The sequence below is a fragment of the Eubalaena glacialis genome, chromosome 1 (assembly GCF_028564815.1).
Source record: "Eubalaena glacialis isolate mEubGla1 chromosome 1, mEubGla1.1.hap2.+ XY, whole genome shotgun sequence".
Taxonomy (NCBI): domain Eukaryota; kingdom Metazoa; phylum Chordata; class Mammalia; order Artiodactyla; family Balaenidae; genus Eubalaena; species Eubalaena glacialis.
The window spans coordinates 197,696,601-197,713,473 of record NC_083716.1 but is presented as its reverse complement, the minus strand read 5'-3'; the positions used below and the strand labels follow the sequence as shown (position 1 = coordinate 197,713,473).

The 16,873-nt window shown below is 37.0% G+C and overlaps 1 protein-coding gene across 1 annotated transcript in view; it reads left to right on the top strand.

Moving 5' to 3' along the window:
* The window catches only part of TMEFF2 (transmembrane protein with EGF like and two follistatin like domains 2), a 245,212-nt gene extending 228,885 nt beyond the window's left edge, over positions 1–16,327 (top strand). The window contains exons 8-10 of the mRNA XM_061203502.1: positions 10,444–10,567; positions 12,443–12,601; positions 16,231–16,327. Coding sequence (XP_061059485.1) covers positions 10,444–10,567; positions 12,443–12,601; positions 16,231–16,327 — 380 coding nt within the window. The remainder of the gene's footprint in view (positions 1–10,443; positions 10,568–12,442; positions 12,602–16,230) is intronic.
* Positions 16,328–16,873: the final 546 nt, after the last annotated feature.

The following is a 16,873-nucleotide window of genomic DNA, read 5'->3' as shown; positions in this document are numbered from 1 at the left end:
ATCTTATCCTTGAATATTAGAAGAGATGGTATACCTTCTAACACTCTCAATGAGAATCAACTACGTTAATTTGGTCAGGTACCAACATATGGCAGTACTCCAAATTTGTAAATGAATCTAAATCTACACTGTAAATTTTCTAACTGTCCTTTTTGGGCCATGACATCATACAGGAGAAATGTGCAAACCCATCAACCCGTCAATTGCCTATACTTGCTCTTTCAAGTCATTTATAGATATCTTTTTTTTATGGTTAGCAACACATTTTTCCCCTCCAGCCTTTTGCCTTTCACTGAATAAGCCTGAAGTGCATGGCAAATATAGCTTTTACCTCTGCATCTAATTCTGTCACACTGAATATATACACTCTACTGACTCGACTACAGTTCTCCACCATATTGCACCTTACCTTGTCAGTTAAGGTAGGGATTGTCTGTCTCTCTAAGGACACATTACTGAAGTGCAGCTGGCTCTTTGATGCAACAACTAAGAGGGACTAATATTTTGAGAGCCACCACACCAAGGTACAGGCAGTTTCCAAGTATATTGCCTATGCCTGTCATACTCATTTATTCATGCTACTTATTGAACACCCACTTATTGCTACTTCTTGTTCTACACCCTAGAAATGTTACAGTAAATAATACAGTCTCTGCCCTAGGAGAAAGTATAATCTATTGCAACGTTTTTTTGTGTGCTCTGAATGGGTAACAGGTGTATAAACTCATTAATCTACTTTAGCAGTCAGGTGGCTTGAGTGGCTACAGCCCCCAGGCCGATTGTCTCCTCTGTTTGCCTAAAACCAAATCTTATCCTTTTCTATGTGTGTGGTAATTTGAAAAATTTGGAGATGCTATGGTCTAATGCAATGTTTCCCAGAAAGGAGTCTGGTGGAATAGTCCCACAAAATGTTCCTAAAAGGGAGAGGGAAGTTTCCTAGACAAATGAGTTTAGGAACACTCCATAATGTGTGTCCTTTCTAGGCATCTCACGATGCAGGTTAGCCTTTTGAAGACTCTGAAAACAAGCAGTAAAGAAATGCATATAACTGTGTTTAATCCACTCTTTCCCAAACTTATTTGACTATAGAACCCCTTTTTCCATGAAGCCTGCTCCAGAAGTAGAACTGCATTGACAGCTCCCCTTGGGAAACCCTGGTCTGGAGAGTATGTCCATTGTCCTTAAGGCCCGCAATTTAAAAGAAAGGGTGGCTGTCTTGTCCTGCTCAAGGAACTAAAGAGATGTCCATCCTCAGATGCCCTACTCTTGTGCTGTCAACACCTGCTGTTTGTTGCAGCACCATCTCTCCCAGTTGTCACACTGCCACAAATGTTGACTAGGCTTCCATTTATTCCCTCTATTTGTCTTCTTTCCTGCTCCCACTGCTTCTCTTATAACTTTATCTTTTCTACAGACTAGCTGAATGTCTAAAGATACCACCAATGGACCAATGCTCCTTTACCCCCATCTGGAAATTGAACTAATCATAATCCTTGATATAATCTGTACCTTTTCTCAGCGGTGTTATTTGTTTCTATATCCAAGAGAAAGCTTCATTTGCTTTCACACAGAGAATTCTTGTTGCTATTCTGGTTAGTTGTCTAACAGAGCCATTAAAGAAGCCTAGAGATTTGTGAGAGTTGGTCTCAGGATACCTGGATTCTGACAACATTTAGAAGTCTCTCGCAGATGCTGGCATTTGTTGCAGGCAGACAGCCTATTCTTTGAGTGTTGTGTTCTCAAAAGGGGCCTAAAATAAAATAAAATTAAATTAATAAAAATGAAGTGTGGGCTTCCCTGGTGGCACAGTGGTTAAGAATCCACAAATGCAGGGGACACGGGTTCGAGCCCTGGTCCGGGAAGATCCCACATGCCATGGAGCAACTAAGCCTGTGCGCCACCATAACTGAGCCTGCGCTCTAGAGCCTGCGAGCCACAACTACTGAAGCACGTGCTCCAAGAGCCCGTGCTCCGCAACAAGAGAAGCCACCACAATGAGAAGCCCATGCACCGCAATGAAGGGTAGCCCCCGCTCGCCACAACTAGAGAAAGCCCGCGAGCAGCAACGAAGACCCAACACAGCCATAAATAAATAAATAAATAAATAAATTTATTTTAAAAAAATGAAGTGTATTCTAAAATAAAATGAAGTGTTCAGGCTGACTACCAAGATCAAGGAAGGCTTGATAGCTGAAGGCCCCTGATGACTTCTCATCACATCCAAGGAGGGTGTGGGAAGAGCAGCACTGGGTAACCCACTGCTCACACACTCCTGGACACAGAACAGCTGGCTGAGATCCGTCCTTTAAGGGAAGGAGCCAAGATAGACTTGGGACCACGAAGATGGAGCAGCGCCAGCGTAGTAATCAAGGGAAGGAAGCAGGATCCAGGGAACAGGAAAACCTACCATTAGATGGCTAGAGACAGATGAGAAACAGCTAAGGTGGTGTCAAAAGTATTGTGATCCAAATCACCTGAATGTCGGAATTGCCTGGGGTACTTTTTTAAAAGACCAACTTCAGGTGCCTCAGCTGGTGCTTCTGATTCAGGTGACCAGGACCAACCAAACCCTGGAAATCTATTTTTGACAAGCAGTTAAGGTGTATCTGCGCTAGAACAAGCAACATTACCCTTAAAAGAGGAATTTGAGGATACTAACCCACTCATTAAATTTTTTTTTTAATTTATTTATTTTATTATTTATTTTTTTATTTTTGGCTGTGTTGGGTCTTCATTGCTGCACCCGGGCTTTTCTCTAGTTGCGGAGAGCAGGGGCTCCTCTTCATTGCGGTGCGCCGGCTGCTCACTGCGGGGGCCTCTCCCGTTGCGGAGCACGGGCTCTAGGCGCGCGGGCTTCAGCAGTTGTGGCTCGTGGGCTCTAGAGCTCAGGCTCTGTAGTTGTGGCGCACGGGCTTAGCTGCTCCGCGGCATGTGGGATCTTCCCGGACCAGGGCTTGTCTTGTGGTTTAAAAAGTTCTTAGCTGCGTGGTCTGCATGGTACACTGGAAAGAGCCCTAGTTTTGACCCCAGTTCTGCTTACCGATTGCGTAAATTTCTAAGACAAGTAATTAAACCTATTTGAGCTTCAGTTTCCTCATCTATATAAAATGAGATTTTTATAAATCTACTTTGAAGGGCTATATTAAGGTACACATTTTTGTCATGTTAAGTATTAACACAATGTTAGGCATGTTGTAGATACTCCAGGAATTGCAGATTTATCATCCTGTCTTGAGAATCTGTTTTCTTGGCTGTGTTTAGAAGACAACAACCAAATCATATGGAAACAACCCATAGATATAGTACATTATGTATAGTACATAGCACAGTGCCAGACACATAGTAGGTACTCAAGAAATGTTCATATAATATATCACCTATTTTTTGGTCCTATCTACGTTATTAAAATCTTTTAAAATTTCTGCTGTGCTTCAGTGACTGCCCCAGCCTAAATTCTCCTCATTCTCTGTTGGCTAAATAATTTCAGAGTCACAGAGGAAAACAAATGTGTCACCTGAGAAGGTCTATCTTAACTATTTATCCATTGCTGCATACGTAGCCTATAAAGGAGAAAACAGCTTGACTCACATAGCCCAGAAGGCAAAAGTGGACAGGACCTGAACCCTCTGTCACTTGTGTTGTCATTTTCAGCACTGTTACCCAAGAAGCTCACTAAGAAAGGACACCCAGATTAGCCAATAAGCAAATAAGTTTGGCCAGAAATGCATAGGTTTAGTTCAAGACAAAAGAAAAAAGGGAAGGGGAGTATACCTGGCATAAAATGGCTTCCCATAATTTTTTCTTTCTCTAAGGTTTACAGTAAACTTTGTCTATGAAGAGCAGCTTGGAAGAGAGCAGGGTTGCTGCAGCAAAAGCTCAGTGCGGAGAGCTGTAGCAAATTGCCCCAGATAAGCTTACGGCAACTCCAGCTCTGGACTCCCGAGAGGCTAATGAACCATGGATCCCTGCCTCTTCTCAAGGCCTGATGTTTACACAGTGTTGTCAAAGACATCTAAAGTTCCAAAAAATACTATATTTTTAAAAGGTCTTCTAGCATAATCCTCTAAATCTATAGGAGTTACCCACTTGCTGAGAGTTAATAGGCTCTTGGCTGAATGGTGAAGTTTGAAAAGGACCATTATAGGCACAATGCAGTTTCCCCCAGTTGCCTGTTCTCTTCACTATTTGGAGGGCTCCGCCATCAGAAGCCAGGCAGGGCATTCCTAAGGCAGGGGACAGAGAAAATGGCTAAAGATCTGCTTATTTTCCTCCTAATAATAAACAACTTCTTCTTCTTTTTTTCTTGGAGGTCTAGAATTTCTGGCTAAATCTGTATGAAACTTGTGATGTCAAATTCTTCAATTTATTAAAATTGTATTTGGATGTCATAAGTTAAAATGGTACATACAAGTTTCTCTTCCAAGGTTTTACATTTCTCAGCTTTTATCCATGTAAATATATTACCAGTAGAAACTGAGATAATAAAAGCCCATGCAAGTAATCATCCAGTATTGTTGCATTTCAGTCACTCCAGTCCCCAAATTACTATGTCTATTTCAGATGCTGTTACCTTTTCCAATTTAAATTCAGGCAATTCTTGAATAATGCCATTAAGGTCTTGCCTGAGAATGCAGTAACACAAAAATTAGTTTTCTTCCACTGTATTTTAATTTTATGTCCAATAAGAATATTTATATATGCAAGTGGTGATGTGGATAATCACATTTCACATTTTATATTAGTGCCTGATCAATAGTACAATAAGAAAGAATTTCTCTGCATCCCCATGCATCCTGCTCCCAACCCATACCTCTGCCTAATTAGCAAAGTTCTGGATCCAAATAGTTTCAATTACTCTTCTGAAAAAAATAGGATAATGTTCAACTTGCAGAAGAAATGTAGCACTTGAAGGACTTGATCTCTATTTTGAAGGTTTTCTTTTAAAATCTTTAACAGATGAAATAACTAGGAATATTGTGACTGGGCCTCTGCTCTCTACAGAACTTTAGAATTGATCATGTCCTTAAATGCTTCCACATCCGTTGTGCTAAGCTGTCACTTTCAGCTAGCATTCTCATTTGAGTCTCTGTCCTAGAGGCTTAAAAAAAGAGAGACTCTTCTCATCTACTCATCTGTGCCTTGAAGAAACTATGACAGCAGGTGAGGCTATTATAGAATTTGTTAAGTTGCAAGAACTCATATTGCATTACATTCAGAACCCATTCAATAGGAATGCTTTTCTGGTCTTTAAAAAACTTCGATTGCAATTCAAGCTAGATAGGAGGTTTTACTGCCACCTCATATGTTTATACCTGATAAGGACAGGAAATCATAAGAATTCTATATTTTCTTTGAAACCAACTCTAATCAACAATGGGACCATCATGACTTTACTTCTAAATTCATAATTTGTTTCTGTCCCAGGCACAATATAAATATAATGGAAAGAAAGATAGTTTTTCTTTTTCTAGTTGGTTAAATAAAATTATTTTCAAACTGCTTTAGCAATAGGGCAGTAAGCAGGAGAAGAGTAAAATCAAGTAATCACTGATTACAGTAAAATCAAGTAATCATCAGTAGAGGAATATCTCAGTGCTGGAGTTTCCTTGTACTGTTATAAACATGAAAAATAGAAGTATTATATAAATACATCAAAAATGGAAATTTCATTTTGCTGAAAAAATGTGGCACATTTTGTGTGCCCACAGGAAAAGAGAGTTGAAAAGATAATAAACCACACTGTACAACTCACATGCATGTACTTGTCAAGATAATTCACGATGTTAAAGCATAATGTTAAAAATTGAAGTAAGATCCACAAGCATATTGTTCCCCACAAGGAAGACAATATGTAGTAAAGATCACTTTATGCTAGAATGTCTGAATTACAGACCCAGTAAATATTTAAGATATTTTACACTCTTTAAAAAGTAAAATGTCCCCATAATTAAGGCAAAGTGATTTCCTTACCTAAATAATATCTTCATTTCTCCACTTCTTTTTCCTAGGATATCAATAATAATATTTTGCAATAAATATTTATTAGTAATTTATTATAAGTAAATATTAAGAATAGAAATAAATATTACTCTAAAAATTCAAAGAACCTAGAGATCTGAAATAATCCAATCTACCATACAGTAACACTCTACAACATCTGAGAAATAGTAACACATCTGAGAAATTTTCACACCACCACGAACTCATCACTTCACTATATAACTCATTCCCCTATTGAACAGCTCTGGTTGCTTAAAAATGTGCAGCGGAAATCTGCCCCCCTAAAGCATCCTCTAAATCCTGATGATACCTCTAGTTTAGAATCTTTCCAAGTTACTCTAAAATCCTTACACAGAATCAGACTCCTCATGGGGAATCAGAGGCATAAAGGATTTGTATATATATTCTAAAGAAAGGCCTGATTAAAGCAAGATAGGGCTGTCTCCAGAGAAATATCATCTGACCAGCCCCCAGATGTCCTCCCAGACTGTAATACACCATGGGTAGGAGCTGGTCCTTTAGCCTACAGGTGCAGAAATTTGATTTTACAAACCCCAAGAATTCAGTGGGCTGAAGAAAGCTGACTTGTGCCCCCAAAATGCATGGAAACTCAGAACCAATCAATTCACTCAAATGAAATATATAACTGTCAAATGGATAAGATATCTAGGTGGTACTGTCAAAGCCAGCTACACAGAAGTCCAACTATTTTAAGACTAAAGAGCAGAGCATCAAAACAAGAGAAATGGGTTAACTGAGTATTTAATAGCATCAGACACTAATAATCTAGTGCATCCATCTTTGCAATCTTTGCAACTGGGCACTCTGGGTTTGCTAGTTCAAGTTGGCTTCTGAGGGCACAGCATCCCAGAGGGCACTTGAATAGATGACACAGCATGACATTCAGATGTTTCTTTTGCCAAACTCTAACCCTTATCCAAAGGGAAACATCCTTTCTTCAGATATAAGGATAATTTTAGTCAAATTTTACAGTCATATTTCTGCTTCAGTCGATAATGTGTTGCTTTGATAGATTAATTCTCTGAACGACATCTTGTTTCCAACTTTTTGGGAAGAAAGCAGGGGTAATGATAAATACACGTGTACACACACACCACACTCTGGGCTATATTGATTTAAATATCTGAACTGCTATGCCTGGCTCTGCCCACTTTCTATTCCACTTATCTTACTTGATTTGTGATTAAAGCAAGGTCTTGCTATTCGCCATTTCCTCTGTCTCTTCAGCTTGCTGTGTCTCTTTCCCTGAAAGCACCAGGATAGAAACAATACATGTAGCTGTGCTTTAGAGCAGCCCACTTCTATAGCTCTTGACTGGAATGTTGACTAGCAATGGGCATGCAGCCCTATTAGCTCTGCTGCAAGTAACTCAGATTATACCAGAAGTTGTTTCTTAGAAAAGTCAGGATCTCATTCAGAATAAACAATTTGTAAACATTTAAACAGGAAACCGGACAAGGATTTTAAACAAAGACACGAAGAGTTCCTACCATGATCACTCTCTGTCTTAGAAGAAAGAGCACTACCCTTACATTAAATCTCTTTTTAAACGGAGAACAGAGAAGTTGATGTCTAAATCGTCAACCACTGGAGAAAACGTACAGACTTCCAAAGTATCATTTTTCTATTATTTTAAACCATTAAATGCTTTGTTATTGCTTAAATACCTATGCATAAACATCAGGATCACAAATACCCATTATGGTCCATACACATATTTGGTTTGTATATTATATTTCTGTGTTTCTACTTTTCTTAATATACTCAGATCTCATTTCTGAAACATGTCTATTGCATTACTAGAAGTGGTTATATATTCAGGTTTTCAATCAACTGGTTTACTTGCTTGGATTGACTATAAATTTGTTGACATATATTGATGATTCCTCATTTTCTTGCCCAGGGTTCATTTCTTCTACTCATTTATTTTCAATCTCTCTAACTTTCTTATTTGACAGTATCCTACGAGCAGCATAACAGAGCACTCCAAGTTCATAAGGAATGGTGTAAACTAATTAGCAGATTTTATGATGGAAACTATTCCCCTCCCACATGATCATCCTGTCTGGATAATGAACTTTGTGAAAATATCCAGCTCTTGCTACACTAAGGCAACAGTCTCACTCAAACAAGCTCCTATTTTGCCCTTGGACTCAGTTCCTAATTGTGGACATGGTACAGATTCAGAAACAAAAACAGTATGGGGTGAGGGACAGAGTTAAAAATAAAATAGCCTTAAAAAATGGATTTTGAGTTAAGAAAATTCTTGATCTTCTTTTGCAACTGACAGAAAGAAGAATAGCCCTAATAAGATGTGTTTGAAAAATACTATGACTGAAATCACAGTGTATAAGTGAACTGTAGGGAAGTTACAGAAAATTCCCCTACATGCAGGTGTGCAGAAGCCCTGAAGGGTTACTAACGATCACTAAATAGAAGTGTTGAATAGTTTGTTATGGGGAGAAGATCCAGAAATAAGAGTGAAAATCAGTGCTGGTTCATTACATCAGCAGTGAGGCTGGCAAACCCCACTGCTAAAGTCGTCTTTCAACAGCAGGTGCGTGGTTTGTCCACTCTGGCTTGTAGCCCCCCAGCCAAGGCACAGAATGAGCCCAGTCTTCATGGATTCATGAATGACCACAAGCCCTCTCAAGATGTTATCTAAATACTGTGGTCGTTCTGCTTCTATTTTGGTCACATACTCCATATTGGAAATTTTACCCCACACTATCCATTTCAGTTTTGGTGTGTTTGCTTACTGCAAGCAGTATTTCTTACCGAAAACACCGTAGTAGCTTGGAAGAATGGAAGAAACCAAAAGAGAAAGTTCTATACATTCTCAGTCTTTTCTATGGAAGTGGTTCTTTCAGTTTAATAGTAATTATCAAAGTAGAAATATTATAATGCAAACAAAAGATCACCTAAATAGGTAAAAAGACATAGATATAAAACAAATGAATGATTTAAATGCCATCACCAGTCTCTTCAGCATCCTTATGATAAATCCTTTATTAATTTGGGTATGTAATTTGAAATATTACCCACCATACCGATGTGCATAAATATCCCTACACAAGAAAGCACTTAACATATTTAACAATTTACTTCCAACTTTAATGTTTTTCAGATGACAACCTAGATCTTAAAATGTATAGATATTTTATAGCTCTGCTTAAACATAAATAATACATTTGTCTAATTCACTAATACCAAAGGTACATTTTTTTCTCATGATGAATACAGTCATCATCCATGACTGCCAGTAAAAATTATAAGGATGCACTATAATAAAAAAAACTATACCCCTATGTGGAAATGATAGGATATAATTTGTTTCATAAAAATAGTAATTGATTCTCAATCTTCCATCACTGGGAGAACGCATTACTGCTGACCGATTACTGTGGTCTTGAAAAGTATCTTTAGATTGAAGTCAAGAGAGTTATATTTCTCGTGCATTTAGGGAAGAATTTTAAAGTATATCAGGTCTCAGATTATAGAAGAAACTCAAAAAAGGCAAAACTTTATGTTATAAAATCAACATATAAAGAATCCAAAGACTGCTTAGAGATGGCATTACAAATGAGAAGCAAATGTATTTAGACTAACAGAGGTCAGAAAAAAATTTAATATCTTTATAGAAACATGAGAAAATAAAACTTGTTAATGACAGAAGGGTACATTTTAGAACACAAGTTTTTTTTCTTTACCATAAGTTTAAATTTCACATGACATTGTAACATAGGCCAAATATTATGAATTAGAATACACTCATAGCATTCAGTATGTACTGTGTTAGTATCTACATAAGTGATTCTGAAATAACATTTGCTCTTTCAATAGCATTATTTAGGCAATAAAAAAATGTATGAGCGCTAGGAAAATTCATGTTCACAGTAGATGAATAAAGCCCGAAAGAATACATTTGTTGAAATTTGCATTTGGTTTTGGAAAACTTCTGTTTAACAATTGAACACGGCCATATTTTAATTTTTAAGCTCTCACATGGAGAGAGTATCAACGTATTGCAGCAGTTTACTTTTAGGGACATTATGCTGGGCTTTAAAATTCAAAAAATAGGATATTTCTTCTTGAATTATTTTATGATCAATGTACAGTCTCTACACAAGGAAAATTAAAGCTGTCTGACAACTCATAGAAACATCACTGGCTCTTAAAGATGTAGGAAATTACATAAAAGCATGAAAAGTACTGGGTAATTTTGGAGTTTCATCTCTAAACACAATTGTAAAGACATCTGTCTTTCAATTCTTTCTCCCTCTTTCTTCTGAAGCATGGCCTTTTAATTCTTGCCCTTTTAAATATTTTTGCCTACTGTAGCTTTGCTTCTTAATGTACTGGTTGATCTAACCAGGCTAAGAAAGTATTTACAGGGGATGTTGCTTTTATCTGTATTCACAGAGAATGCTAACAAATTAGAAGAAAGTGCCAGAGAACACCACATACCTTGCCCAGAACATTACAATGGCTTCTGCATGCACGGGAAGTGCGAACATTCTATCAATATGCAGGAGCCATCTTGCAGGTAATGTTTTCACCCTTTAACTTTTAAATGTATAAAGTAAAAATACAGAAACTAAATTCTGGATGTTTACAGAGAATTGGATGGCATTCTGCCTGAATGGGTGATCAGCAGCCAAACTTTTGTCTCTCTCCTACACACACACACACACACACACACACACACACACACACGCACAAACTAGAAAACAACAAAATGTGTGTACATACCCAAGTACTATGTAACACATCATTATATACACTCTTCTGGTGGAATTTTAAATTGTACCTTGGGCATTACAAGTTCCTTAAAGACACAGCCTCCTCTGGTTTATTCATCACTCTTTCCCATGGACACAGAGCAGTGCTTGGCACAGATCAGGTACTTGATAAATATTTCTCAAACAAATGAATGGATGAGGCCTAAAGATAACACGGTTGCTTTTGGGAGGCTGTCTTTTCCAAAGTCCTTCAGGTCTTCTAATAAATATCATCAATCTTGGTTTTGCTAGGATCCACTATCCACAAGGCTTGTAGAGTGAGATATTAGCTATACCTCCACAGATTCAGACTCAGTTGAGACACAAAGAAATTGCTTGTCTGGATTTAGTTAATAAATACACATATCTGCTGAATACTCATGGATAGAACATAATTATTTCAGAGACGATAAAGCCAAAGTGAAAAAAAAAACGTATTTTTTATTAAAGGAATATACAAGCGGCAAATGATGAAACAGGTTGCATATTGCTGCTATACAGTGAAAGGAGTTTCTCTCTCTTGTTCTCTTCCTTCTCTCCCCTCCCTTCTCCCCCTCCCCTCTCCTTTCCTCTCCCCCTCTTCTTCTTTTTCTTCATCTTCTCCTTCTTCTTTCTTCCTTTCCCTTTCCCTCTCTCTCTCTCTCTCAAGAACTGCCTTCCTTTCATGTTTTCCTTCACTGAAAACACCAGCACTTGCCTTCCAGTAGAGCAGCCAGGAACAGTGAGAAGTTGCACCCGCTGCCCTGTCATCCCCAGTAGAGTCGTCATTATTAAACCCCTCTGATGCAGAGAGGAAAGATCCCAGGATGTAATTATGAGAAATTCAAAGTGAAGTACTCAAATAGTTGCACAAAGTCAATGACAAGTTGATCCCCACTAGTATTGTTTTCATGTGAGTTGTTTCCTCGTTTCATGGTCAAATGCTAATTCTAACACGCAGATTGTCTATCTCAGCTTTCTGATGAGGGCTGAGTGAGGGAGAGGCAGCCTTCATCCTCAGATGAATAGCGCATGGGCTTGTTTTGCCGAACCAACCATATTGCCTACATCATAATTACTTTTTTCCTACTGAAATTTAATTCTCTACCATAAGCAGACAACTTTATGACCAGTAAATTAAAGAAATCACTCTTGTTGTACCTCTGGCCCTAACACTTTTTAACACTGATTCTAACAGTAGCATAGAGAATGCTTTATCCAAAAATAGATAAGTAGTACTATTTTTTATACTCATGTCATCAGAAACAAGCCTTTTCTCAAGCAATTATGTTGACTTAGGTTAATTAAAGATCAAGTTAAATAAAATGTAAAGCTCACCTGAAAAAATATATATAGAAAGAATAATTATTCCTGGGCTTCTCTCGTCTCTCTATATTATCACCACAAATTATCTACCAACTCTCCTATCTTCAGATTCACATAATAAAGTATGAAAAGAAACTGCATTATCTTTGAAATAAAAAACACAAAGAGATCTTATTGAAAACAAGTATTTGAAAGGCATATCTACAAAGTACTATTTTTTTAAGAGCAGGAAAGGGAAACAAAAGGCCCTAATTTCACAGTGAAGATAAATAGCTGTAGGCCAACTATAAAAATGAGTCCAGCAACTACAGGTAACTGGACACTATTTCTTCCAGGTGTGATGCTGGTTATACTGGACAACACTGTGAAAAAAAGGACTACAGTGTACTATACGTTGTTCCCGGCCCTGTCCGATTTCAGTACGTCTTAATCGCAGCTGTGATTGGAACAATTCAGATTGCCGTCATCTGTGTGGTGGTCCTCTGCATCACAAGGTCAGTAACTGTACTCAGTGGCCACCCACATGAAGGGATATGTCATTCCTCCTTGTCTTAGAGCTCTCTAATTACAAGTCCCTTCATGGACTCTACAGCCATCCATTCTCTGGAGTCCTATTTCCTCATCATAACAGCATTGGAATAGCCAAATGGAAAGACATTGACTTTCGTGCTGGAGTGGTACAAATTTTTTTCCTTATTTTTGCATTATGATGAGGATTATTTATTTTCTAAGGAAAGGTCTTTTTTCCCCTTCTAATGTGTAATACCAATCTTTGTTTAAATATGCTTTTCTCTTTTAGCTATAAAAAGTCAGTCTTCATTCAGACTGCTAACAGACTATTTAAATGAGCAGTGTTTCCTGACTTACTCGGATTAGTAAGCCAAATGAGATCATAGAATAGATTTTATACAAGGCCTAGAAAAGTATTAAATTATAGCTCTCATTTAGGGCACTTATATTTCCAAGTATAACTCTCACGTATAATCATTTTTAACATATTTGATATAAACCACAAATACATTTTTATCTTAAGTTAACAAAATAATTTTTAATCACAAAATTCAAAGAAATAGTTATAATGAAAATGATTATGTTGTAGTACATGAAAACCTTTGATATATGGAAACATGCAGCAAATTTCACAACAAGCTTTCATATCAAACCCCCAAACAATCAGACAGTAATTGTTTCCTGGAGAGTTAGGTTGAGAGAAATACAGAGATCTCATCCAGTTTCAACAGGAAAGAAAACCATGAATACTTAGTAATGTCTTGCATTGGGCTTGGAGTAAAGGAGGCAGGCCAGGTATGGCTTACCTTCATTAGCATGTAAATTCATGGTAACCAAGAATTAGATTCCAAACCGAATGCATATTATTTATGTCCTGTCTAACCAGAAATGTTACTGAAGATTCTTTGTTCTGATCTGATTTCACTCTGCTTGAGATAAAAGTTCCAAGGAAGTTTTTCAAGGTTTTTGTCAAATTCACAAGGCATTTAGACTTTCAATCATTTGTGCAGCTCTACAGTAAATCAGAATGTTTCCCAAAAAATTATTTTAAGAAGACAAGAAAATAAAAGTATCATTTCTTTAGAAAATAAAGGCCATAATACATCTCTATATCTGTATTGTTCTATCTTCTTTGAGGACAAGTGTGGCATTTGCTCTTGAAAAAGACAAAATATGGCTCATAGATCCTTCCCTGGCCTAACGGCTTAAGGGAACATCATCGACAGGAGCTCTGTGCTACTCGAAGCCAAGTTGAGTTCATCAACTCGACTCTTATGTTTAGATGCCAAGTGAGTCAGTGGATTACATTAAAATTGATTCTGGGGAGCATAAAAATAACTCAAGAAACCAAAAATACCAAGTATAAAAGAAAAGATAGAAAAGAATCTAAAACACAGGAAACTGTGCCACATTACTCCAGGGGTCTTGAGCCTTCTAAGTAATATCAGCACGTGAAAAATGAAATTCATATTTAATAGATATAAAATCATAACAATTTGATTTGCTACTTCATGTACTGACAATAATGCAGAACTTTAAATACTTCAGCAGATGTTTAGAAGTCTTATTAATCAACTTCATTCCCATATGTAATAAAAACAACTGGAATACATAGGGTCCTTATCTCCCCAGGAATTGTGTCTCTGTGTGTGTGTGTATGTATATGTGTACACACACACACCAATACATACACATATACATTTGGTAACATTATGAAGGAACAATTATCCCCATTTTCAAGATAGGGACTCTGAGGTATGAGAAGTCAGCAAATTGCTGAGTATACACAGCTGAGCAATAAGGGCAGAAATGGAATCCAGGCTGCCTAGTATCAGAGCCTGTGCACTTAACCACCAGTCATACTGCCCCTTGGCTGGTCAAGATGTCTGTATTCTGATGCTCAAGACAACCTAACTGAGCTCCAAATAAGGCAAGCCATTTTTTTAAGACATACGGCTGTTTTCATTTTCCATGTGAAAACAAAACAAAACAAAACCTATCTTCTATTTACTTTTGAGGAGGAGAAATAGCACATGAACTAAACTGGCATTATTATAATGCATTTTATAAAACTCTCCTAGGCAATCCAAGCTTTCCAAAATCCAAGAGTCATACTAGTCAATAAACGACACTATTCTCAGTATGGATTCATTTCATTCACTTGAAAACATTCTGCACAAAAACCAGACTTTCCAGCTAGGCCATCCTCCCCTCTAACCCTTCCTGCCCAAACCCTCTCTTCCTGGTGACCTGGCCACACTCGTCCATCAAGACCTGTTCCAAAACATCTAGTTGCTAAAAGATTTACAAAATTACACGAAGCAGAGGTCCCCTCATTCTCTTCAATTTTCTTTTGATCTCATTGTCACCTGGTCTCTCCTCTTTTCTACCTCTCTTTTCTTTCTCTTCTCCTCTTCCCACTTTCTTTCTTTTCCTAATTCTTTCCCCTTGTTTTTACTACTTTAGTCAAATATCTGTCCCTCTCCTAAATAAACATGTGTCATAAAGAATACAGACATCTAGAGACATGTTCTGAAATGAAGAGAGTTGCCCTGCTGAGAAGATGTATTTTCAGTCTTTTATCTCCAGCTCCCACCTTCTGGGAATGTGACTTCCAGCTCCATGTTCATTTTGACATATCTACCCCCAAAAAACCCATATATGTATATACTATATACATTTACTCACATATGAACATATATATGAATATATATTTTCTGATATCCCCCAGCTTATTATAATAGGATTTTATATGAACTTTATATTGTTATTTTTATTTGTATTGTCAAAGCATTATTTTATTATAAGAGAAAAGCTACTAGATCAGAGCTTTTCAGATAATTTGACTGTCTTAGCTTTTTATAGAAGCTAAATAATTGGTACCAATTTATGTCTCTAGCTTATAACATTAATATACAAAATGATATTAGGCTGAACCAAAACAATATCCCTTCAGTCTATTTATCTCTTGTAAAAATAAAATACAGTGTGTGTGAGAAAGACAAAAAAAAGATATGAAAATAAACACAAATGACTCATTAAATAAAAAAAAAAAAAAAAAAAAAAAAAAAAAAAAAAAAAAAAAAAAAAAAAAAAAAAAAAATGATATTAGGCTGAACCAAAACAATATCCCTTTTCATTACATATCCCATATTAACAGTTGGCTCACTCTCTGGTTTGATAGGATTTAAACTTGTAGCACTGAAATGTCAATATAACATTCATCCTTGGGACATTTAAAGTATCAAGTTGTTGAAGACCTTTAACATGAGATTAGATGAGCTCACACTTGCTTGATTGCATTGTGCTGAGTCATTGTTTGAGCCCTGATGAGTAAGCTGTTGAGGACTAGGTAAAGGTATTCCTCTTCAACTTCCACCTCTGTTCTTCGGTTCTCCTCAACAGATGCTTAAAGACAACTGCAAGGAGAAGCAAAAACAAAAAACAAAAACAAAAACCTCTTTCAACATAATTCCAGCTTCTGCTAATAATAAATTCTTTCGTCTGAAATATTTTAATAATTTGCTTAATCCACAACTTCACTCTGTGATTGTGGGACCAGACTTTAGGTAATAGCACTGGACTAAGATCTGTAAACTTTCCAACCTTCTAGGAAATGCCCCAGAAGCAACAGAATTCACAGACAGAAGCAAAATACAGGGCACTACAGTTCAGACAACACAACAAGAGCGTCCACGAGGTTAATTTAAAGGGAGCATGTTGCACAGTGGCCGGACTACCGAAAGCTTGGACTACACAATACAGTATTATAGACAAAAGAATAAGATGAGATCTACACATGTTGCCTTGCATTTGTGGTAATCTACACCAATGAAAACACGTACTACAGCTATATTTGATTATGTATGGATATATTTGAAATAGTATACATTGTCTTGATGTTTTTTCTGTAATGTAAATAAACTATTTATATCACACAATATAGTTTTTTCTTTCCCATGTATTTGTTATATATAATAAATACTCAGTGATGAGAAAAAAATTGGCGTTCTTAAATTTGCGGTATCTCCTAACTGTAAATATAATCAAGCTAGTACAATCTGTACAAGTACCAGTATTTTATCTTTCTCCACATCTTGAGACAGAGCATTAGTTTATACAGGACTCAGTGGCTAGGTTTTGAGTGATTCCAAGATCAAGGGAAATGCTGGTTATTGGAAAAGAGAAAAAATAGTTTACTTTCTATCGAGTGAGGAAAAAATATTTCAGATCTTTGAATCATCTCTATTTTATCA